Source organism: Heterodontus francisci, chromosome 7 (assembly GCF_036365525.1).
Source record: "Heterodontus francisci isolate sHetFra1 chromosome 7, sHetFra1.hap1, whole genome shotgun sequence".
In the NCBI taxonomy this organism is placed as follows: Eukaryota; Metazoa; Chordata; class Chondrichthyes; order Heterodontiformes; family Heterodontidae; genus Heterodontus; species Heterodontus francisci.
In genome coordinates this window covers 70,796,008-70,820,638 of record NC_090377.1, presented here as the reverse complement: position 1 = coordinate 70,820,638, position 24,631 = coordinate 70,796,008, and the positions used below count along the sequence as shown (strand labels likewise).

The following is a 24,631-nucleotide window of genomic DNA, read 5'->3' as shown; positions in this document are numbered from 1 at the left end:
CTCAATTCTCCTACCACCTACCTACACTAGGGGCAATTTACAATGGCCAATTTACCGATCAACCTGCAAGTCTTTGGCTGTGGGAGGAAACCAGAGCACCCGGCGGAAACCCATGTGGTCACAGGGAGAACTTGCAAACTCCACACAGGCAGTACCCAGAACTGAACCCAGGTTGCTGGAGCTGTGAGGCTGTGGTGCTAACCACTGTGCACTGTGGGAAACTTTATTTGATATGCTATGACCTGTGGAGTAGTGGAACTTAATTGACACTGCATTACTGCCTCCTTGGTCGTAACAACGTGTGCAAATTCTCTATTGTAATAATATTTTAGTTAAAGAAATAATAATATTGGTAAAGACATAAAACTATTTTGGTAAAGTAAGTGAGATTTAATCAAAGAAAAAGTTGGAGAGGGAGAAAAGCATAAGAGCTACAACATTGCCACTGTAACATCTTCTTTATACTGTGCTAATGACCACATAAAAAATTAGTATGCATTTTTTATCCTTGCTGTATAATTTGTAGGTATCACAGGATGTGTGAACACCACCTCTGGAGCAGGTGTCAGGAAACAAATTTGGAGGCAGTGGAGTATGAACTGGCTGTCTGCCTCCCTCCAAAGTCTGTGACCTTGTTGCCATAGCAATGTGTCATGCTGGCACATCTGCATGAAGCCTCTGCAAAACAATGGAATGAGCTACAGATTTTGGGATGCAAATGAAGCTGTTCCGTTGAACAAGATATGTTGAGCTGGGTCACGTTTGAGCTTATCGAAACAAGATTAAAGTGCAACTGCCTATAGGGGATATGATGTACTTGTCATTGTCGCTTTTCTTTTGTGATGGGAATGCACCGTCCTTTCTGCTATCTGATTGAGGAGTTTTATATTCCTGGGCATTTTTTTTTCCCCCTGGGGTGGGAGGGGGGAGGAGGAGAATGGTGTTTTAATGACTTAGCATTATCTGATTTAATAATATGCTTCATAATTTCAGCAACTACAGCTAGTCTTAACAGCTTTTGCCATGCAAGTTACAAAATTTCCCCATGAAGCATATTTGATCCCATGGAAATCCTATTTTAATTATAATAACCATGCATACTTTTAGTTAAGTGCTTATTCCACCATTTAATTTATATCTTCAGATGAATTTCTCTGCTTGTTAAAGTGAGCAATGTTCTGATTTTTCCCAGCACTGACATTTTCACTTTTGATACCTAGTGCTGATGTTGAATACTCCCAGGTCATGCATAACTGAGCCAGGCACTAAGTGTTCACTAATGTATCTAGAATCTAACCTCAGAAAAGAATTTTCAGTACCCTCCTTCTTGGGTATTTTTTTTCCACTCCTCATACTAACCAAAATGGTTCCCTATTTGTATTGAATTGCCAAATTGTCAGTCATTTTTTGCTGTGGATTTCTCCAAAAGGAAATGAGATGTTGCTGTCCAAATGTGCTAAAGCAGAATAGTGTTTCAATGCCAGTCCCAAGAAGTCTTTCATTTTTTCCCCTATTTATTCAGCTTTTTTCCTTTGGTTGTAGGGTTGTCAAACATTCATTGCTGAGATTTTTTTAGGAGAACCCATTTGATTTATGGTATAGAGCATTCCAAGGAAACTGGCTAACAGAAATAGCAGTGGAAATTATTTTGAATGCGAGGATAATAAACAGTAGCTAAAAGAAAGTGTCTTTGACCCCAACAGGGTAACAATAATATAACAGATTAGGTTAAATAATATTCTGATTTAAAATCTAATTTTGCCAGCTTGACTGCTTCTCACTCGTTTATATTACTAACTGTTGACAGCTGTATGACTGATTTTTATCTACATATACTTATTTCATTGTAATGACTTGACTTATGAGGCAGCTTTTTATGAGTGATTTTAAAATTAGCTCTTTTGAGTGCACGGAAGTACTATTCCAGATTAGTGACTCAAATTGCTATTTCAGGAAATTGTTTCATTCCTTATAGGAAAATAAAGTCTTGCCGGTGACCCATCACTGCTATGCTGTCATGAAGAGGTACGAGTTAACTCCCACAGGGAGTAGGGAAATATTGAAGGGAAAGTCACTTTGGCCACAATAGCACACTTCCTAGCTTCAAAACTGTACTGGTAGAGGCTTTTAAGAAGGCAGCATACCCATCCTCTTTGTCAGGGATGACATTTGACTGGGGAAACCCAATAAAGGAGAAGGGAGAACATAAATTGAAGGATTCTTGATGTTCAAAAATAGCAGAAAAAGTGAAGTATACTACTTTGCCTCAAAAGTTCTAAAATCTTAGATTTTTTATGTTTTCTTAATACGAATGAGGTTCAAAAAATTACAATTATTCCTGTGCACTAAGTTTTGATCAGCTCTGTAGAAGTGACCAAATAAGAATGTATTGGGGAAAAAATGGATTCCTGGAAGTGATTACAATGCAGTAGCTTTAGCAAGTGGTTCTGCACATGAATTGTAGCTTTACATTGTAGCCTTTGACCAAACTTGTCATCTCTTGTTCGTGTTGTAGCCTGACCGTCTTCTATCTGTGGGTAAAGTAGTTAAGTAGTCTACCATGACTGATTTCTTTCAGTGAGACCATTTTGGTAAAGTTACCCTATATTTCAAACATTGGTTATAAACCTTATTCCCAGAGACAAAACATAGAATGATATTACCTGCCATTCAACATTCATTGGACTTAAATATTCCTCTGGGACAAAAATATGCTTTTTGCAACATTTGACTAAATTATATTTGCTTTTAATTCCGCCTTTTGCTTACTGGTTGGCTACCATGACAGAATTCAGTTGTCTTCCCCGAGGTGTATTAATAGCCATTGTGATAATATTCTGAGCAACAAACAGACGATGTGACTGTTTGAGTATGCCACTTGAGGAGCCCTGGGAAACTCTTCAGAGACTAGAGTCACAACTGACATGCAGAAAGATGGATGTGGTTATCAGAGGCCAATCACTTTAAGAATTCCTCAGGGCTGCATCCTCTGCCCAACCATCTTCAGATTCTTCATCAATGACCATCCCTGTGCCATAAGATCAGGAGTATTGTGTTCCCTGATGATTTTAAAATGTTTAGTTCCATTCAGATAATAAAGAAAGTCATGTCAACCTTTTGTACTGCCTGGATAACATACAGGTTTGAACTGATAAATGGCAGGTAGTATCTGTGCCTCAAATGCCAGGAATTGATCCGTGCCAACAAGAAGCCCAACCACCTCCCCCAACATTTAATGACAGCACAATTGCTGAGGCCTCCAGCGTCAATATCTTGAGGGTCACCACTGACTAGAAGCTTTATTGGACCAGCTGTATCATTATTGTTTTCCATGTATTGATTCTGAAAATGTTTCAGCTGTTCATGGCAACTGGCGATGCCCTGTTGGAGTGAAAAGCAGCAAATGTGCTTATGCACAGAAAGGATCAGAATGACAGATCAGTGTCTGCAATGAAAATTTTATAAAATCTTAGAGAAACTGTTGAATGTGAAACTACTATCTCAATTGTATAAATATCCTAGCTAGTCGTCATCTTGGTTTCAGAAAAAACTGGTTGACTTGTATTTTACTCAATTTTCTGGTACTAACAATGCTATTAATTCCCATAATGAAGTCTCAGTATTAAACCTCTTATTTCCAAAATATGCTAGACTTACCATAAAGCTGGATTCTAGGTAATGTATGTTTTGAGCTGTTGAATTGGGTATGTGGCTTTCTTCAGAAGATTCAAACACAAGTTTTGATTAGTATATTCAAAGAGCTTCCTTAACTTGTTTTTCTCCTCATCACTCGTCTGATTCATGGATTTTGCTGACAGCATGCTTTGCAGTGTGAGTAATTTCTCATTTAAAATAGGAGTAGTGCACTGTGGTGAATAACTAGACAGAATTGGACAGTGGATTGATGGAGTTATGTGTAATCTCAGGACAAGACCAATTTAAATCTTTTAGAAATTTGACTATGATATTTTTGCATCTGCCTGTGCTCTATATAATTAAAGTGGGACTCTCCATTTTATGGTTGTACTACTTATGTGGATTCAGCCAGCACATCTCCAACACCATACATTTTGGGTCTCTGAAGGATCAACCGTGGGCACACTCCTTCTCTTCGTCAATGTGCTATTCTGCAGCAGTGTCATCCACAAGCACAAGGATCAGTTTCCATATGTATGCTATCAATGTCAAGATTTACCTGAACTTTGCACACTCCTGCAGACGGGGGAACCAGTTTCATTGCAGGCTCAGTCTAAGCAATGTTGAGAGGTGGCTGTCAGCTCTGAAAGTTAAGTCCACACTTACATTATGCAGATCACTGACTCATTGGTCTGAATTTTCAGGCCCCACCAGGGGCGGGAACAGAAGCAGATGATACCAGTGTCGGCCAGCATACCAGTTTCCTGACCACGTTCCCGGCACAGCCATTTGTCTGGAGACGGGTGTGGGGCCTGCAGGGCTTCCCGCCCCTCCGAGGCTTGTTCAGAGCTTTGTGAACTGCAATTAAAGGAGGCTGACTGGGATTTTCCAGTCGGCCTCTAGTTTCCTGAACCAGCTGGGAGAAATTTAACTGCCTGGAGGTAGCACCCAGGTGGCAGCCCAGTAGCTAGGTAAAAGTTGAGAATTAAGTAATACTGAGACCCTCCCTGCCTACCAGGGTGCAAGAGCAGCCACAGGCCACCCTGCAGAGGAATTACCCCCCACAGTGGTGGTCTGGCTGCTGGAACCATTTTTTATTTAAAGTTTCAAAATTGTTGATGGTTGGATGCCTCCATGTTGAAGCCCCATCTCTGTTACTTACCTGCTAAAACAGTCTGCTGCTCCTGTCAAGCTGGTAGGGCTCTGAATTGCCCTCCAGCTTCGAGAGCCCACCCATTGCCCTTGGACATAGAACCTGTCTCCATTCCAATTAAGGGAGCTCCTCCCAATCCCAAAGAGTGACTTTTTCCCCCGGGGATGGGCTTGGGAACAGGAAATAGTTCCAACTCCTGTTGCCTGTCCTCAGAGGGAAAGTCCAACCCATTGTTTGAAGTAGCTGGTGACTTCTTCTGGTATCCTTTTAAAAGCAACCACATGACAGCAATCAGCAAAGTTAAGGGAACTATGACAATTCATAGACATTTGCACTCGTACCCCAAATGCCACTCTGTGCATGAACAGAAAGGGCTGCTGTTTAATGAATGTAGAGCAAGTCTGCACCATAGGAACAGAATTGTGCTCATATTACCCTGACAACGGTCATGATTTCTTCATCCTGTGCTAGATTACAGTTATTTGGCAGCTTAGGAATTGAGGATACACAGTGCAGATATGGTTTATGACCCTGTTGCAAAATCCAAGTGTAGGAATAATGAAATTCAGAGCATGCTTATGCCATGCTTCTGAGCATGCCATCAACGTGCTGAAATGATTGAGGTGTCTGGAACAATGAAGGTGAGTACTGTAGTACAGTCTGGCCAACATGGCAAAGATTATCATAACCAGCTGTGTTGCACAGAAGAAAGACATGTAGTGTAGTACATTGTAGCCAAAGTGGCAAAGATTGTCATAGCCTGCTGTGTTCTGCATAATATTGCCCTACAAACAGGCACAGCCATGCAGCGAACAAGAAAGAAAATGCCTCAGAAAAGATGGCACTGACCATGATGCAGAAAATGAGTCTACATAATCAACAACTCACGCAGCAAGATTCATCAGTTAGAATCTAACCAAACATTTAATTAATTGTCTCAAACATCCATTATACAAGTCATTTTCACCTGTCCAGTGTCTTACCATTTCAACCTTTTTTAGTGCTGTATCTCTAAACTAAACTAAAAAAAAAGCCTCTGTTAGCTCGAGCTATATTTCAAGAACCACAAATATTACTTAATTTCTCCCTAACTACCATAATGTGCTTCATAGAAAAATTATCTGGATCCATTCCAGTAACATACGTCACAACTTTTATTGATTATTATAGTGTGTGCTGCAGGTATATTCTGTGCATCCTTGCCAGGTGCTTGCCCTTGGTGAAAATGTATGATGTGTCTCTTCTGCTTCTTAAATGTGTAATCTAGAATGGTATGCTGCATCAACAGCACAGTGTCCAAAAGTTTTTAACCAATTTTTTTATTTTTTCTGTCTATTAAACAGAGCATTTTACCTGTATTGTGAAAGTGTTGTACAACTTATTATATACACAAGCTATTGCAACACTTTCAGTTAGATTCAGCGAAGTGGAAAGAGCAGCTTGGAAGAATGCTAGGAAACTCAAGGTCAGTGTACTAATTTAAAATTCAAGGATGTGAAAGGTCAGTTTTAGTACCATAAAATTTGATGTGCTAGTTTCATTTTTAAATAAGTCTCTCCCCTTTGTTTAAGTAGTTTTGTTTTTGAAAAAAAAGTCTATGGCTTGTCCAAATGTGTCTTGCTTCCCTGAATTTCAAAGATGTACAATGTGTATCAACTTTACAATGCATAACCTGCTACAATATTACATTATTTTTCATTTATTTATCGTCTTCAGTCCTCAGATGTTACACGCCTTGGTGAACAAACTACAAATGTGTATAAAATAAATCCAAGGAATGGTGGGAATACGTAGCAGGTCTGTCATGTAAAGAGAGGATGATATCATCTCAGGATAGACTTTTTATTTGAAATGGGAATTAGATATACAACCATACTACTTAATATGACTGAACAAAACGAAGGGGTGAATGGAGAATAGGTAAAAGTCGAGAATCTAGTAATACTGACTTCTGTCACAAAGTTGCAGTTAATAGTCTGGGGATTTTTTTTAAAAGGACTGTAAAATGAAAATGCTGGCTGATGTCCAATGTTATCTCAGGCATTGAAAAAACATAAAAAGATAAGGGGGTATAAAGAGCTAAATTGTGGAGGCCAATTGAGCAGAAGGTGAAAGGAAGAAACAGAGGTTGTTAAGGCAAGGGAATCTGAAGTTACTAAAGTCCATATAGAAGCCTAAGGTAGAAAGAACCAAGTTGCACTGGGAGGGAGAATTGAAATGGCAAACTCCTTGGAAATCCTACAGAATGCAGATCTTGGGCAACGTAATCATCAATTCTGCATTTGGTTTCAATCACTACGGAGGATACCATGATGAGCAGTAAATATTGTATTCTAGATTTATATATAAATCACAATCTCAGATGGGATGAATGTTCAGGGGTCCTGGTCATTAATGTAGGAAAACGAGAAAGTATTTTCTACAACTGCGGAGAAAAGTGGGATGGGGTAAGAATGAACAAGAATCACACAAGGAATGGTGAAAACAGAGAAGGAAGAAAAAATGTGGTTGATGGGACCATTTTGTAGATGATAGAAGGTATGAAGATAAGTAGGATAAAAATGAGGACAAAAAGGACCCTCTTATTATTGAGAGAGAAGGAAGAGATCAAAGGATTAGGAAATTAGGCAGACATGATCAAGGCCCTTGTTAATCATAAATGCGGAAATCCTTGGATGAGAAAAAACATTTCAAAAGCTCTGGTGTAGAATGTGGAACTATCAGACCATCAGAGCGCATAGAATAAAGAAAGGAATGGAATCTTTACAGAAAGGACAATGGAGTGCCAGCATAGTAAAGTATTTATGGGAATATATGGGCTTATAACAGATATTGAAATTCCATTATCAAAGATTAAGAACGAGTCAGAGACAATGGTGAGGGATATTGTAGAAATGGGAGCAATAGTCAGAAGAAATTGTCTGGACTGAAGGAAGAGCAGGAAGCAGCAGCAACACCATCATCAATGTAATGGAAGTAAAGCTTATAGAGGATGCCTGAACAAAATTGGAACAATTTGGGTTTTAAATATTCAATAAAAGAAGTATAGATGGGACCCATGCAGATTCCTACAACAGCACCCTTGTCTGGAGAACATGGGTGAAATTCTCTCCTGCTAGCCTATGCATCTGGGAGATCGCCCTCTGCCATATTCCCCTCCCACTGTCTGATCCTACCACTATCACCAAGCATTTATTTTACTGTCTCTTTAAGGTATTGTTCCCTTTGAGATACTTTTGTTCACTCTTCCATTGCCCAGTTATTGGCAGCCCTTCCCATGAAATTTGCCCATGCAACAGTAAAAGATGCATCACTTGCCCATTCACCTCTTCCCACACCATTGTGCGGAGCCATAAACATTCTTCCCATGTGATGCAGTGATTTCCACATACTTTGTTCAGTGTAGTATGTTGTATTTACTGGTTACCCTGTGATTTTCTTCACATTGGGGAAACCAAACAGAAATTAGGTGACCTTTTTGCTGAACAAAAATAATAAGTTGCATTTATATAGTGCCTTAGACATAGCTAAACATCCCAAGGCACTTTACATAGATATGAGGAACCTGGGGTTTGGCAGTACTGGGAGGTGGATTGATTGGTTTGACGCTGGTTGGTAGTGTTTTTCAGCTGTGAAGGAAGTGGGGGGCATGGGTCTGACACCACTGATGTTGCAGATTGCAAGGATAGAGAGGTAAAAAGTGAGTTTATTGAGCAGGGCACTGATGACAGTGCTTTATAAAGGTAATTGAACAGTGCCTGAGTTGAGAGAATCATTTACAATGTCAGCAAAAAACAGACCCAGGAAGGGAAGTTGGGTTATCAGGAGTTTAGTGGGATTGTCATCCAGGGAGTTTGAAGTAGTTCTCAGATATGAGATGTGGTTAGAGATGGCAGGAGGGTGCATCACAGACCTATTCAAAAAATAGAGGGACATGGTGTTAAAGGGGCAGTGGGAACTTGGGTCAATAATTGGCGATGGGATAGGAGGTGGGAAATAGTGGTGAAAGGGTATTTTTCCTGACCTGAAGGGAGTTATGCACTGGGACCATTGTTTTTCTTGTTACATACAATGACTTGGACTTGGATATAATGAGTACAATTTCAAAGTTTGCAGATGATACAAAACTTGGCAACATAGTAAATAATGAGCAAGATGGTAGCTAACTTCAGGAGGACAGAGACAAACCATTGAAATGGGCCGACACAAAGCAGATGCAAGTTAATGTAGATAAGTGTGAAGTGATGCATTTTGGGAGAAAAAATGGAGAGGCAGTATAATTTTGAGAGAAGTGGGTGCAGAAACAGAGGAACCTGCAAGTGCATATTCATAAATCTTTGAAGGTGGTGAGACAAGTTGATAAGGCAACTAAGAAAGCATATGGAATATTTGACTTTGTAAATAAGGGCATTGAATATATAAACAACAGTCATGCTAAACCATTAGGCCTCAGCTGGAGTATCATGTATAGTTCTGGGCACCACACTTTAGGAAGGATGTCTAGGCCTTGAAGATAATATAGGAGATTTACCAGGATGATACCAGGAATGAGGGAGTTCAGTGATGTGGAGAAGCTAGGAGTGTTCTTGGAACGGAGAACATTAAGGGAAGACCTAGAGATATCCAGAATTGTGAAGCATTTTATTAGAGCAAGAGGGCCAAAACTGTTCCCTCTGGCAAGTGGGTCAGTAACCAGAAGTCATGGTTTTAAAATAATTGGCAAAAGAACTAGAGGGAAAGTGAGAAATTTCTTCAGAGGTTTGTTGAGATCTGGATTGCACTACCTGAAAGTGTGGTGGAAAAATATTCTATAGTAATTTTGAAAAGGTAATTTGACATGTACTTGAAGACTAATTTGCAAGGTTATAGGTGAAAAAGTCTGGGTGTGAGACAAAATTGGACTGTTTCTTTCAAAGAAACAGTAGACACGTTGGGCCAAATGGCCTCCTTTTGGGCTGTAAGATTCTGTGACTCTAATTAGACAGAAACCAGAGTTCAGGGTTAGAGTGGAAACAAGATTGAGGAAGTTTTGGCTTAGTGGACAAGCAAAGGGGTAGGGAAGCAGAAGAGGCAGCTAATCGGATACCTTCCATCTTGGAGACAAACTCATGAGCTTCTTGCACTTGTTAAAGGTCAGAATAAAGGGAGTAGGGGAGTCAAGTTGGAGGAGATGGTTGGTAGGAAAGGAAAAGAGTGGGGTTATTTTTGCAATCCAGGACAGTGAGCTATTTTGGCAGAGGAGGGATAGGCCTTTTAGAGATTAATTGGTGAAGCCAGGTTGGCAATGGATGGCTAAACCAATTGTGCACCAGTTATACTTGCGCTTGTACCTCTTGAATTTGACTGAATAAAGATGAAGCCTGTACCAGGGAAGAACAGAGATGAAAACCGTGTAGGTTTTGCTGAGTTAACGGCAAGCAAAAGTTAAGCAAATAGTCAGCTACAAAGATCACATGGGAAATGAAGGGCTGAAAGTTTGGCGGAATAGTGTTTGAGTGTTGTTGTAAGCAACTTGAGAGAGCTTATTTCCCAGGGGAGATGTGAAGGAAATGAAGTTTAAGGAGGACAAGAGAATGTGAGTGGTGAGGAATACAAGGAAGTATTCAGAGGTGTCATTGTTGGTTATTGAAACTATGGGAGTGGAGAAGCCATGTGAGATGGTGAAGTCAAAGCAATGGCAGTCAATATGGGCAGGTGGGTTTATGTGGAGGGAGAAACTTAGGAAGGACATGAGAGCAGTGAATTTTCAAGGAGAGAGGATAAGGAGATTGAAATTGGCTAGGACGAGGAATTGCCCTTTGCAGAGGCTGAGGGAAGAAAGAAGTGAAGACCATAAGAAACATTATCATCAACAGCAACTTTGCCTTTAACTTAGTAAAATGTCTCAAGGCACTTCACAAGTGCCTTATCAGATAAAAGATGACACCAAACCACATCGGGAGATATTAAGACAGATGATAAAAAACTTGACCAAAGAGCTAGGTTATAAGGAGCGTCTTAAAGGAGGAGAGAGATGGAGAGGTTTAGAGTGGGAATTACAGAGCTTAGAGCCAAGACAGCTGAAGGTGTGGCTGCCAATGGAAGGGCAAAGGTAATCGGGGATGCATAAGAGGCCAGAATTGGAGGAACACAGAGCTGTTAGGGGGTTGCAGGGCTAGAGATGGTTACAAATATAAGGAAGGGCAAGGCCATAGCGGTATTTGAACACAAGGATAATAACTTTAAATTTGAGGTGTTGCTTGTTCTAGATCCGATGTAGGTCAGGGAGCACAAGGGTACTATGTGAACGGAATAGTGTAAAATAGGATATGGGCAGCAGAGCTTTGGATGAGCTGAAGTTTATGTAGGGTGGAAGATGGATGGCCAGCCATGAGAGCATTGGAAAAGTCAATTCTGAAGGTAACAAAGACATGGATGAGAGTTTCAGCAGCAGATGGGCTGAAGCAGGGGTGTAGACAGGTGATATTATGCAGGTGGAAGTAGATGGTCTTGGTGATGGAGACGATTTGGGGGTTCGAAGGGAAGCCATGCAAGAAATTCTCTGGCTACGATTGGGTAGACAAGAATGCAACCAGGTTGAGGGCAGTCCCGCTCAGCTGGACAATGGAGGAGAGAGGTGTTGAAGGAGAATGAGGAGCATGATAAAGAGGAGAGGTAGCGGCCAACAGTGTCCCTACTTGCCAGAGCTCTGAGACCAGCTCATTGAGGAGAGCTTTACCTAAATCGGCTCTCCCGTCCCCAATACACCAACAGTCCCAAAATCCTTACCATTGTCCTTATAACCAGTACACAATTGCCTCCTTTCAGTTTAGATTGATGGGTCATGCCCTTCCTTCACTCCAAGGAAAAACACAAAAACCAATTCAGAAGAAAAATCAACTCAATTATAGTTAACAGAGATAATTAAGAATTACCCTTGTCCCAGTCCTTGGTGCCTTTCTTGAATGCTCCTTTCTGTATCCTAGTGCTTGCACAGGGTATTTCCTCAGTAGTTACAGCTTGGGAGGTGGAAGACTAGTGAGTTTCCATTGAGGACACTTTAGATGGCCATGGAGGATGACCTCAAGCAACTTTGGGCCTAACTGCAGACTCCTCTGGGCCAGAGCATGCTGGCACCAACAAGCGCATTGGCAAGAATTGAAAGATTGCCTGTCTCATGGAGCCAAGGCCCCTCTCCTGGGTTGTTGCCTCAGTATTCCCCTCATAGCAACAGAGTGAGTTGCCTTAATAGCCAGCTGAGCAAGCCCCTGCACATGTGCCCAGTGAGTCACCCCATATGGGCACCTTCTCTAACCTAGCCTCTAAAGATGATACCAGTGTCTGAGCTAGTGCTTGCAGGGCCGGATAAGTGATGATGCATCTTAGAGTCATGGAGTAGGATTTTCCATTTGGGGTCAGGACCCTGATATTGGAACCTTTTCTGACTCTGGACCCTGCTCCAGGGTTGGTCGAGTAGGGGAGAAATCACAGGCCATCATTTTCCCCAAGATGGGCTACTAATTGGTTGGAGGGCAGGTTTAGCAACCAATTAGCTGCAGCAGGCACAGGATGGATGTGGGACTTCTAAAGTGTGGGCCTGATTTAAAGGCATGACGGCAGCCATTTTAGTGGCAGCTGTCTTGCGAATCAATGGAAAGCAGAAGTCAGAAGGAGGAGAGGCAGAGTCCTGGCACCCATGAAATGGATGGTCCACAGTTTGGTGATGTGGGTGTCAGTACGTGAAAGGCGAGGGGCCTTGGACCTGGAGGGTCGCAGGAGAAGGCTACCCAGCCAAACTAAGCAGGCCTGGCTGGAGGTGGCAGAACATGTTAGCAGCCACAGGGTCATCTGGAGGACCTCAGTGCAGCAATGAAAGGACCACATTCATTCTGGCAAGGTGTTTGCAAAAATCACCTAGCTAACAGGCCTCTAGGTCTGCAGCCACCAGCTGAGCAGCCTGAGGGCACATCATGCTCCTGAACATGGGAGAGATGTATGCCCAGGGTATCTACTGCCCTGTCAGCAAGGCTCAAAGCTCTAGTTCTGCTGAGTTGCTGCCAGCACTGATACATGCAGTTTCTTATTTAAATGAAGCACAGGCATTGGTGAGAGGGGCCAACATTGCCTCATCTCTTTCTGTCCTTCCAGGAGAAAAGGGTGCAGAATGCAAGGGCGAGGGCGCGCACAGGGGGAGGAGTGCCCCAGCTCGCTATTCTCACTACAATGGATGAGGCGGCATTGGGCATTACAAGGGTAGTGCTGCATGAAGGGAGATGGTGAGATGGGAATATCTGGAGGAGAGGGTGAAAAAAATATTGAAATCTGTAGATGAAGGGGACAGAGTGCATTACTCCCTGTTGAACAGCATGCCAAAACTTCAGCTGCATTGGGAAGCCTCAGCTCTGCAGAGGTATCTGCTGTCACAGGCGAGTTCTCATGATCTCTTTATGTCTCCCTTAGGGCCAATTGTAGAGGGGGAGGCTGCAAGGCTACGGACCAGGTGCTGGAAGGTGGGATTAGATTGGGCGGTTAGATTTGTCAGCCGACGCAGACAGGATAGGCTGAATGGCTTCCTTCTGTGCCGTAATTTTTCTATGGGAGAATGCCAGTGCTCCTGCAGCATTACCGAGGGCCTTGGCAAAACAGAACCAGCAGACCCAGCACCATCATTCAAGCGCACCCTCTACGAGCGCAGATAGACTCTCATCAGTGGATCCTCGCGCACAATTAGAAAGGGTGGCACTGGGTGAGAAACATGTCACGAATGAGCAGGAGGAGGTGAGAGAGGCAGCTATGGGCTGTCCTCCATCCTCCAAGGGACATTGATACAGCTATGCGCAGATGCAGAGACAAAGGTGTCACAAGCAAGGTGGCTCAAGTTTGACCAGCAGTATGAGATGTGTACCCACGTGTTGGAGTTCTCTGATGCAGTACAGAGTCACCTGAAGTAGTGCAAAATCATGGGCTGAGAATGGAGGAGTCATTTCAACTCACGTGCACCACCAAGGTTCAGGGCTTTGAGCATATGAGCTCTTGCATTGAGAGAGTAGCCACCCTCATGGAGAGCCATATGTGGCAGCACTCTGAGTGGATGCAGGCACAGCACACTGAATTGCACAGAATGCATGCCACGCTCTAGTATCGACTGGTCAGTGGCCCTGATGTTGGAAAAATGCATGGAGTGGATGGCAGATGCGCCTCAGCTGGTGATTCCCTCCAGTGATCCAGAATGCCATCAAAGGGCTGAGGCAGTCACCGATGAGGATGAGGGTGCCATCATCATTGTTGGCCTCCTTGGCCTCTCTGACAGAGGGACCATCTATGCAGCAGTTCCCTGTGACGGAACTTGGCCCTGCATTGATGCCAGTGCAGCAGCCTCTGTAGGTGCCCCACTGGCACTTCCACGATGAGGACGACCGCCACATGCATCTCAGCCGCAAGCAGATTGCCTCCACTTCATCTGAGGCCAAAAAGGGAGCACTGTGTCGAAGTGGCTGAGAACAAAGAGCACTGCATTGGTCATTGCACTTACTGGTTCACTTAGGTTAATTTCATTTGTGATTATGCACATTGTCATTTATTAATAACATTGGAGATGTCCCCCTTACTAACATCTGGGGCCTTGTGCCAAAGTTGGGAGAGCTGTCCCACGGAGTAGTCAAGCAACAGCCTGACATAATCATACTCATGGAATCATACCTTAGAGGCAATGTCCCAGACACTGCCATCGCTATCCCCGGGTATGTCCTGTCCCACCGGCAGGATAGACCCAGCTGAGGTGGCGGCACAGTGGTATACAGTCGGGAGAGAGTTGCCCTGGGAGTCCTCAACATCTATTCCGGACTCCATGAAGTCTCATGGCATTAGGTCAAACGTGGGCAAGGAAACCATGTACCGCCCCCCTCAGCTGATGAATCAATACTCCTCCATGTTGAACAGCACTTGGAGGAAGCACTGAGGGTGGCAAGAGCAGAGAATGTTGTCTGGGTGGGGGACTTCAATGTCCATCACCAAGAGTGGCTCAGTAGAACCACAGCTGGCCGAGTCCTAAAGGACATAGCTGCTGGACTGGATCGGCAGCAGGTGGTGAGGGAGCCAACAAGAGGGAAAACCCTACTTGACCTCGTCCTCACCATACTGCCTGCCGCAGAGGCATCTGTCCTTGACAGTATTGGCAGGAGTGACTACCGCACTGTCCTTATGGAGACAAAGTCCCGTCTTCACATTGAGGATACCCTCCATTGTCTAGTGTGGCACTACCGCCATGCTAAATCAGATAGATATCGAACAGATCTAGCAATGCAAAACTGGGCATCCATGAAGCGCTGTGGGCCTTCAGCAGCAACAGAATAGTATTCAACCGCAATCTGTAACCTCATAGTCCGGCATATCCCCCACTCTACCATTACCATCAAGCCAGGGGACCAACTCTGGTTCAGTGAAGAGTGCAGGAGGGCATGCCAGGAGCAGCACCAGGCACACCTCAAAATGAGCTTTCAACCTGGGTGAAGCTACAACCAAGGACTACCTGCATACCAAACAGCATAAGCAGCATACAATAGACAGAGCTAAGCGCTCCCATAACCAACGGATCAGATCTGAGCTCTGCAGTCCTGCCACATCCAGTCGTGAATGGTGGTGGACAATTAAACAACTAGCTGGAGGAGGTGGCTCCACAAATATCCCCATCCTCAATGATGGGGGAATCCAGCACATCAGTGCAAAAGATAAGGCTGAAGCATTTGCAACAATCTTCAGCCGGAAGCCGAGTGGATGATCCATCTTGACCTCCTCCTGAAGTCTGCAGCATCACACATGCCAGTCTTCAGCCAATTCGATTCACTCCACGTATTATCAAGAAACAACTGAAGACAGTGGATACTGCAAAGGCTATGGGCCCTGTCAACATTCCGGCAATAGTACTGAAGACCTGTGCTCCAGAACTTGCCGCGCCCTTAGCCAAGCTGTTCCAGTACAGCTGCAACACTGGCATTTACCCAGCAACGTGGAAAATTGCCCAGGTACGTCCTGTACGCAAAAAGCAGGACAAGTCCAACTTGGCCAATTACCGCCCCATCAGTCTACTCTCCATCATCAGTGAAATGATGGAAGGTGTCATCAACAGTGCGATCAAGCGGCACTTGCTTAGCAATAAGCTGCTCAGTGGCGCTCAGTTTGGGTTCCGTTAGGGCCACTCAGCTCCTGACCTCATTACAGACTTGGTTCAAACTTGGACAAAAGAGCTGAGCTCGAGAGGTGAGGTAAGAGTGACTGCCTTTGACATCAATGCAGCATTTGACCAAGTATGGCACCAAGGAGCCCGAGCAAAACTGGACTCAATGGGATTCAGGGTGAAAACTCTCCACTGGTTGCAGTCATACCTAGCACAAAGGAAGATGGTTGTGGCTGTTGGAGGTCAATCTTAGCTCCAGGACATCACTGCAGGAGTTCTTCAGGGTAGTGTCCTAGGCCCAACCATCTTCAGCTGCTTCATCAATGACCTTCCTTCAATCATAAGGTCAAAAGTGGGGATGTTTGCTGATGATTGCACAATGTTCAGCACCATTTGCGACTCCTCAGGGACTGAAGCAGTCTGTGTAGAAATGCAGCAAGACCTGGACAATATCCAGGCTTGGGCTGATAAGTGGCAAGTAACATTCGTGCCTCACAAGTGCCAGGCAATGACCATCTCCAACAAGAGAGAATCTAACCATCTCCCCTTGACATTCAATGGCATTACCATCGCTGAATTCCCCACTATCAACATCCTAGGGGTTACCATTGACCAGAAACTGAACTGGAGTAACCATATAAATACCGTGGCTACAGAGCAGGTCAGAGGCTAGAAATCCTGTGGCAAGTAACTCACCTCCTGACTCCCCAAAGCCTGTCCACCATCTACAAGGCACAAGTCAGGAGTGTGATGGCATACTCTCCACTTGCCTGGATGGGTGCAGCACCAACAACACTGAAGAAGCTCGACACCATCCAGGATAAAGCAGCCTGCTTGATTGGCACTCCCTGCATCACCGACGCACAGTGGCAGCAACATGTACCATCTACAAGATGCATTGCAGCAACACACCAAGGCTCCTTAGACAGCACCTTCCAAACCTGCCACCTCTATGAACATACGAATTAGGAGCAGGAGTAGGCCACTCAGCCTTTCGAGCATACTCTGCCATTCAATAAGTTCATGGCTGAACTGATTGCTCCACATTTCCACCTACCCCCGATAACCTTCCACCCCCTTGCTTATCAAGAATCTATCTACCTCTGCCTTCAAAATATTCAATGACTCTGCTTCCACCGCCTTTTGAGGAAGAGAATTCCAAAGACTCACGACCCTCAGAGAGAGAATTTCTCCTCATCTCTGTCTTAAATGGGCGACCTGTTATTTTTAAACAGTGACCCCTAGTTCTAGATTCTCCCACAAGGGGAAACATCAAGTTGCCTCTTACTCTTCTAAATTCCAGTGGATACAAGCCTAGCCTGTCCAATCTTTCCTCCTAAGACAGCCAGCCCATTCCATGTATTAGTCTAGTAAACCTTCTCTGTACTGCCTTCAACGCATTTACATCCTTCCTGAAATAAGGAGACCAGTACTGTACACAGTACTGCAGATGTGGTCTCACCAATGCCCTGTTACCTGAAGCCTAACCTCCCTACTTTTGTATTCAATTCCCCTCGCGATAAACGATAACATTCATGCACTAGGACCGCCAGATCCCTCTGCATCTCAGAGCTCTGGAATCTCTCATCATTTAGATAATATGCTTCTTTTTATTCTTCCTGGCAAAGTGGACACTTTCCCACATTATACTCCATTTGCCAGGTGTTTGCCCCTCACTTAACCTATCTATATCCCTTTGTAGCCCCCTTATGTCCTTTTCACAAGTTACTTTCCTACCTATCTTTGTGTCATCAGCAAATTTAGCAACCATACCTTCAGTTCCTTCATTCAAGTCATTTATATAAATTGTAAAAAGTTGAGGCCCCAGCACAGATCCCTGTGGCACACCACTTGTTACATCTTGCCAACCAGAAAATGACCCATTTATGCCTACTATTTCCTGTTAGCTAGCCAATCTTCTGTCCATGCCAATATGTTGCCCCCCACCTAATGAGCTTTTATTTTCTACAATAACCTTTGATATGGCACCTTATCAGATGCCTTCTGGAAATCTAAGTACAGTACATCCGCCAGTTCCCCTTTATCCACAACATATGTTACTTCCTCAAAGAACTCCAATAAATTGGTTAAACATGATTTCCCTTTCAATCTAACAGAACCTTCCCCAAATCTAGGGAATTTTGGAAAATTAAACCTAATGCATCAACTATCTCACTAGCCACTTCTTTTAACACCCTAGGATGAAGTCCCAGGGACTTGTCAGCCTGCAGCTCCAACAGTTTGTTCAGTACCACTTCCCTGGTGATTGTAATTTTCTTGAGTTCTTCCCTCCCTTCCATTTCCTGACTTACAGCCAATACTGGTACTTGTATCCTCAATAGTGAAGACCGTTGCAAAATATCTCTTTAATTCATCTGCCATCTCCTTATTATCCATTATTAATTCCCCAGACTCACGTTCTATAGGACCAGTGCTCACTTTGTTAACTCTTTTTTAAAAATATCAATAGAAACTCTTACTATCTGTCTTTATAATTCAAGCTAATATTCTCTTGTGCTCTATTTTTACCTTCCTTATCAATCTTTTAGTCATTCTTTGCTTTTTTTAAATATTCTGTCCAATCTTCTGAACTGCCTCCCATCTTTGTGCAATTATAGGCTTTTTCTTTAAGTTTGATACTATCTTTATTCTAGTTAACCACGGATGGCGGGTTATTTTTCTTTCTCGTTGAAATGTACCACTGTGAAGGTCAAGGGCAGCAAATGCATGGGAACAGCACCACCTGCAAGATCCCCTCCAAGCCACACACTATCCTGATTTGGAACTATATCACCGCTCCTTCACTGTCGCTGGGTCAAAATCCTTGAACTCCCTTCCTAACGGCACTGTTGGTGTACTTAGCCCACAAGGACTGCAGCGGTTCAAGAAGGCAGCTTAGCACCACCACCTCAAGGGCAGTTAGGGATAGACAATAAATGCTGGCCTAGCCAGCGATGCCCACATCCCATGAAGGATAAAAAAAGAAATGATGAGCCATGATCCCAGACATATGAGCTTCCATTCTTTAATGGGAAGATGCCATGAAGGAAAGCAGTAGTCTTTGAACGGGGATGCTGAGACCACTGGAGAGATGTGTACTATGCATTGCCAGTAAGAATGGATCAATTCAAGGTTATGTGTTTAATGGATGTGTTCTCTCAGGAAGGTCAAAGTGAGTGCCAGAGCTTGCAGTCCTGCTGGTTGAGAAGCACTCAGGTGAAACGTGCCTGGTTCAGATGTGCCCTGGCGTTGACGCCATCCTGATAGCTTTGACTCCTGAACTAGACCCAGTCACATCCCTGCACAACATGGGCACTGTTCTGCTCTGCACCTTCCTCTGATGATGATGATGGACTGTGTCGATCTGTTGCTTCCCCCTTGTTGAGGTCCACACCTCTTTGGAGGGCCGCATTATGAAAAGCGCAGTAGACCACCTATAATGCACGAGACTGTTTCAGGAGTGCACTGCAGGGCACCACCCGACCAGTCCAGGCACCGGAAGCCCGATGGCCTGCTTGAAAGTAGTCCTCGTGAGCAGATGGCTTTGGTTGTAGCAGCTCTGTGCCTCTTTCTTGGGGTCACGCAAAGGGGTGAATAGCCATCTCTTCAAGGGATATCAATTGTCTCCTGGAATCCATCCACAGAATTTTGTTGGTGACATGAAGAATTGTGGCAACCTTGACTACCAGAGGATGAAAACATCATGGCAGCTGCCAGGATAGCGAGGGCACACATACATGAAGCTCTTGTGGTCACATACCAGCTGAGCATTTAGGGAGTTGAAGCCCTTCCAATTGACGAATCTCAGTGACTGCTCACTTGGCGCATTGATGGCCGCATGGGTGCAATCGATGATGCCCTGCACCTGTATGAATCCAGCAGTGAAGGCAATTGCCACTGCCCTTTGTGCCTGCGAGGCTCCATCTATTGACATTGTACATACTACCTTGATTTAGCAAATAGAACATCAGTGACCTGTGAGGTGCAATGGTCTCATGCCACTTGTGAAATGCCACCAAGGTGGGCTGCTGATACTTGGAACGTCAGAGATGAAGAAGTTCAAGGCCACGGTGACTTTAATGGCTACTGGCAGGGCATGGCAAGCAGTACTGTGATGTCTGAGGTCTTCGTCAATAAGGGCACAAATCTCAGTTACCATCTGCCTAGATAGGCCCAGTCTCCTGCGACACTGATTCCCTGACAATTCCAGGTAGCTTCTTCTTTAGTGATGCACTCGATGCTGAGGGTATGGTCTTCGTTGTCTTGCTGCCCCTCTTCATGCCCAGGGATCTTCATCCGCTCTGAGGATTTTGATCCTCATCGCTACCCATCCCTATCTCCGGGTACCTTAATCCCATGTCCCTAGTTTGCAGTCAGCTGAACTCACGATGGTTACAGGACCAAATATGTATTCCATGATCCCCTCAACTGACCCAGCACACACAGAGCACTTGCTACGCTAACGCTGCTCACTTAATGGCAACTGTGTGCCAATGGTTGAGTGCCCCTCTCAGCTGTGCACTCTTTTACGGGCCCGCCTATTTGAATGGCGCGGCCATGACTGGCTCCTCCTATTTGGACTGTTCCAGATCTATCGTGTATCCCATGCCTTCCCAGAAAAAATGCAACTGGCCCTTGGTGAGCTGACAACAAACTTAATTGGGTATTGATCCGAATTGGGCAGGTTGCCAGGTCCCACCTTTTCCCCTCCCCCCACGCCCCGAGCAAAATTGCTGACTGTCAGAACGGCAAACTGGCATGACAACTGCTGGTGCAAAATTATGTGCCTGTCCAGCTCTGTTCCCGCCTCTATATCAGGGTGAAAATTCTTCCCATGGGATCATAGAATGGTTATAGCACAGCAGAAGACCATTTGACCCATCGAGTCCATGCCGTTTCTCTGCAAAAGTAATTCAGCTAGTCCCACCCCACCCTTTCTGTCTAGCTCTGCAAGCTTTTTCTCTTCAGGTGCTTATTCAGTTCCCTTTTAAAAGCCACGATTGTATCTGCCTCCACCACACTCGCAGGCAGTGCATTCCATATCATGTTAATCTTTAGGGAGGCTCACCTCCTCTTCTTCCACTGAGAGGAGTTTCCACATTCTCAGCACCTGAAATGAAAGAGGGGGCAAGGGTTAGCTTATGAAGTGAAAGGAGTGCGGAAAGAGAAAAGTGAATCGTGAAAGCATCTGCAGCTTATAGAGTATCTGCGGTGAGGTGGAAATCAAGAGGCAAAGGTTCAGAATTAAACCCTATGCAGTGTCTCGTTCAGTGCTGTCAGTTGTCATGGTCTTGGCTCTGACAGTTCCCCTGGCAGGGAGATGAATTCCAGGCAGGCTTTTCTTTCTCCAATGTCAGTCTGCTCTCTCGAGTCCCTTCCCCTGCTAGAAAAAAGGGAATATATTAGTGAGATTCTTGGGAGGTGTTTGGAGGACGTCCCTGTTATGGTAGAATACCTGGCATGTCTATTGATAGTAATCTTTTTTTCCCTGCACAAAATGGTCGTGAAAAGTACTTGTATGTGTCTTGCCAATTCTGGTAGGGTCCAGTGGTGTTCATCCATAAAACTATTTCCTCTTTATCTGCGTACATGTGATCGTGTTAATCCTTCTGAGTTATGAATTAAGTGAAGGTCATAATGTGTAGTAAATATATGAGCATAAGGAGAAAATTGCTGTGAACTGCACCAGCTGTCTGCTTTATCTTCTCATGAAGCAAGCCCATTGTGTCTATATCAAGGCGTCAGGTACAGTAGTACAGTGGTTATGTTACTGGACTAGTAATTTAGAGGCTCGGATTAATAATCTGAAGATGTGAGTTTAAATTCATTTAATTAAATACATCGCAAATAAAAATATACTTTAGTAATGGTGGCCATGAAACTACTAGGATTGTTGTATAAACCAACTGGTTCACTCATGTCCTTAAGGAAGGAAACCTGCCATCCTCAACCGATCTGACCTTTGTGTGACTCCAGATCCACAGCAATGTGGCTGACTCTTAAACTGCCCTTGGAAATAGCCTAGAAGCCACTCAGTTGTATCAAACACCACTATGACGGACTTCAGCTTTTCAAGAAGGTGGCTCACTAACACCTTCTCAAGGGTAATTAGGGATGGGAAATAAATGTTGATGTTGCCAGCAACACCCAAATCCCATGAATGAAGAACTAAAATAAGTCCTTATACAGCTGCATTTGATATTGTACTTTCTAAGCATGTTTCAGTAGGCTTTCTTGCTGTGTTAAACATTGCCACTGTTCGATGAAGAGTAGCTTAAGTTATAAGCTCCTTGTGTTTTGCTAACTAGATTTACATCAGTTCCATAGAATCATAGAAGTTTTAAGGCACAGAAAGAGGCCACTTGGCTCATCCTGTCTGTGCCAGCCAAAAACGATCCACCTATTCTAATCCCACCTTCCATCGTTTTTCCATAGCCCTGCAGATTACAGCACTTGAGGTGCATATCCACACCCCTCTTGAATGAGTTGAGGGTCTCTGCCTCGACTACCCTTTCAGGCAGTGAGTTCCAGATCCCCACCACCCTCTGGGTGAAAAAGTTTTTCCTCATCTCCCCTCTAATTTTTCTACCAATCACTTCAAATCTATGCCCCCTCGTCACTGACCTCTCTGCTAAGGTAAATAGAACCTTCACCTCCACTCTATCCAGGCCTCTCAAAATTTTGTACATTTCAATCAGATCTCCCCTCAGCCTTCTCTGTTGCAAGCAGAACAACCCGAGCCTATCCAATCTTTCCTCATAGCTGCATTTTTCCAGTCCTGGCAACATCTTCATAAATCTCCTCTGTACCCTCTCTGGTGCAATTACATCCTTTCTGTAATGAGGTGACCAGAACTGCACACAGTACTCAAGTTGTGGCCTAACTAATGATTTCTACAGTTCCAGCATAATTTTTTAAACTAGTCTGGGACCTTGTCAAAAACCTTGCTAAAATAGATGTAGACCGTATCAACAGTAGACTGCCCTCATCTATCTTCCTTATTACTACTTCAAAAAAATTTGATCAGGTTGGTCAAACAAGATCATCCCTTAACAAATCCATGCTGACTGTCCTTGATTAACCTGTGCCTTTCTAAGTGACAGTTTATCCTGTCTCTCAGAATAGATTCCAATAATTTGCCCGCTACTGAGGTTCGACTGACTGGCCTGTAATTATTCAGTCTATCCTTCACTCCCTTTTTGAACAGAGGTACAACGTTAGCAGTTCTCCAATCCTCCGGCACCACACCTGTATCCAGTGAAGACTGGAAAATGATGGTCAGACCTTCTGCTATTTCCTCCCTGGCTTCTTTTAACAGCCTAGGGTACATTTCATCTGGCCCTGGTGATTAATCAACTTTCAAAGATGCTATTCCCATTAATACTTACTCTCTCCCTATGTTTATCACATCCAATACTTCACACTGCTCCTCCTTAACTACAATTTCTGCATCGTCAGCCTCTTTTGTGAAGACAGAAGCAAAGTATTTATTAAGAGTCATACTGCCTTCTGCCTCTAGACATAGGTTACCTTTTTGTTTTTTTATGGGCCCTACTCTTTCCTTAGTTATCCTCTTACTCTTAATGTATTGATAAAACATCTTTGGGCTCACCTTGATTTTGCTTGCCAATATTCTTTCATACCCTCTTTTTGCTTTCCTAATTTCCTTTTTGATTTCACCCCTCCACTTTCTATACTCCTCTTGGCTTTCTGTAGAATTGAGTTCTTGGTGTCGGACATAAGCTTTCCTTTTCTGCGTTTTCTTACACTGTAGGCTCTTTGATATCAATGGGGCTCTAGATTTGGCCGTCTTGCCTTTTTTCTTTGTGGAACATGTTTACTTTGAACCCCTTGAATCTCCCTTTTGAATGCCTCCCACTGCTCTGACACTGATTTGCCTTCAAGTAACTGTTTCCAGTCCACTTTCGCTAAATCACTCCTCAGTTTAGTAAAATTAGTCTTGCCCCAATTTTCTAACTCCGGTCTTATCTCTGTCCTTTTCCATAATTATGTTAAACCTGACTGAAGTATGATCGCTACCACCAAAATGCTCTCCCACTGCCACCCCTTCCAACTGCCCATCTTCATTTCCTAAAACTAAGTCTAAAACTGCACTCTCTCTTGTTGGACTTGCTACATACTGGGCAAAAAAGTTCTCCTGAATGCACCTCAAGAATTCTGCTCCCTCAATTCCTTTCACACTAAAACGATCATCATTAATATTGGGGTAGTTAAAATCCCCTACTATTACTGCCCTATTGTTTTTGCACTTCTTGGAGATTTGCCTACATATCTGCTCTTCTATCTCCCTCTGACTGTTTGGGGGTCTATAGTACACTCCCAGCAGCATGATTGCCCCTTTTTCGTTCCTTAGCTCAATCCATATGGCTTCATTTGATGAACCTTCCGACACATCATCCCTCCTCACAGCTGTAATAGTTTCTTTGACCAAAATTGCCACTCCCCCTCCTTTTTGATCCCCCTCCCTATCGCATCTGAAAACCCTGTAACCAGGAACATTGAGCTGCCATTCCTGTCTCTCCTTAAGCCATGTTTCTGTAACAGCTAAATCATCATACTGCCACATGTCTATCTGTGCCCTCAGCTCATCTGCTTTATTTGCTATACTCCTTGCATTGAAATAGATACCCTTGAGCATTGCCAAACTCTTGATTTTCTAACCTTTGTTT

At 43.8% G+C, this 24,631-nt stretch overlaps 1 protein-coding gene and 1 long non-coding RNA gene across 8 annotated transcripts in view; one reads left to right on the top strand and one right to left on the bottom strand.

The window, feature by feature from the left end:
- The window catches only part of LOC137372044 (uncharacterized), a 146,522-nt gene that overhangs the window by 6,754 nt on the left and 115,137 nt on the right, over positions 1-24,631 (bottom strand). The gene's annotated exons all lie outside the window — the stretch shown is intronic.
- The window catches only part of ubr3 (ubiquitin protein ligase E3 component n-recognin 3), a 416,754-nt gene that overhangs the window by 335,395 nt on the left and 56,728 nt on the right, over positions 1-24,631 (top strand). For 5 of the 7 annotated variants that reach the window (XM_068035371.1, XM_068035370.1, XM_068035368.1 and 2 more), the window contains one exon: positions 6,133-6,254. In XM_068035371.1, the coding sequence (XP_067891472.1) occupies positions 6,133-6,254 (122 nt within the window). Of the gene's footprint in view, positions 1-526; positions 817-6,132; positions 6,255-24,631 lie in introns of those variants that run through there. The other 2 variants (XM_068035372.1, XM_068035373.1) reach the window with 2 other exon arrangements.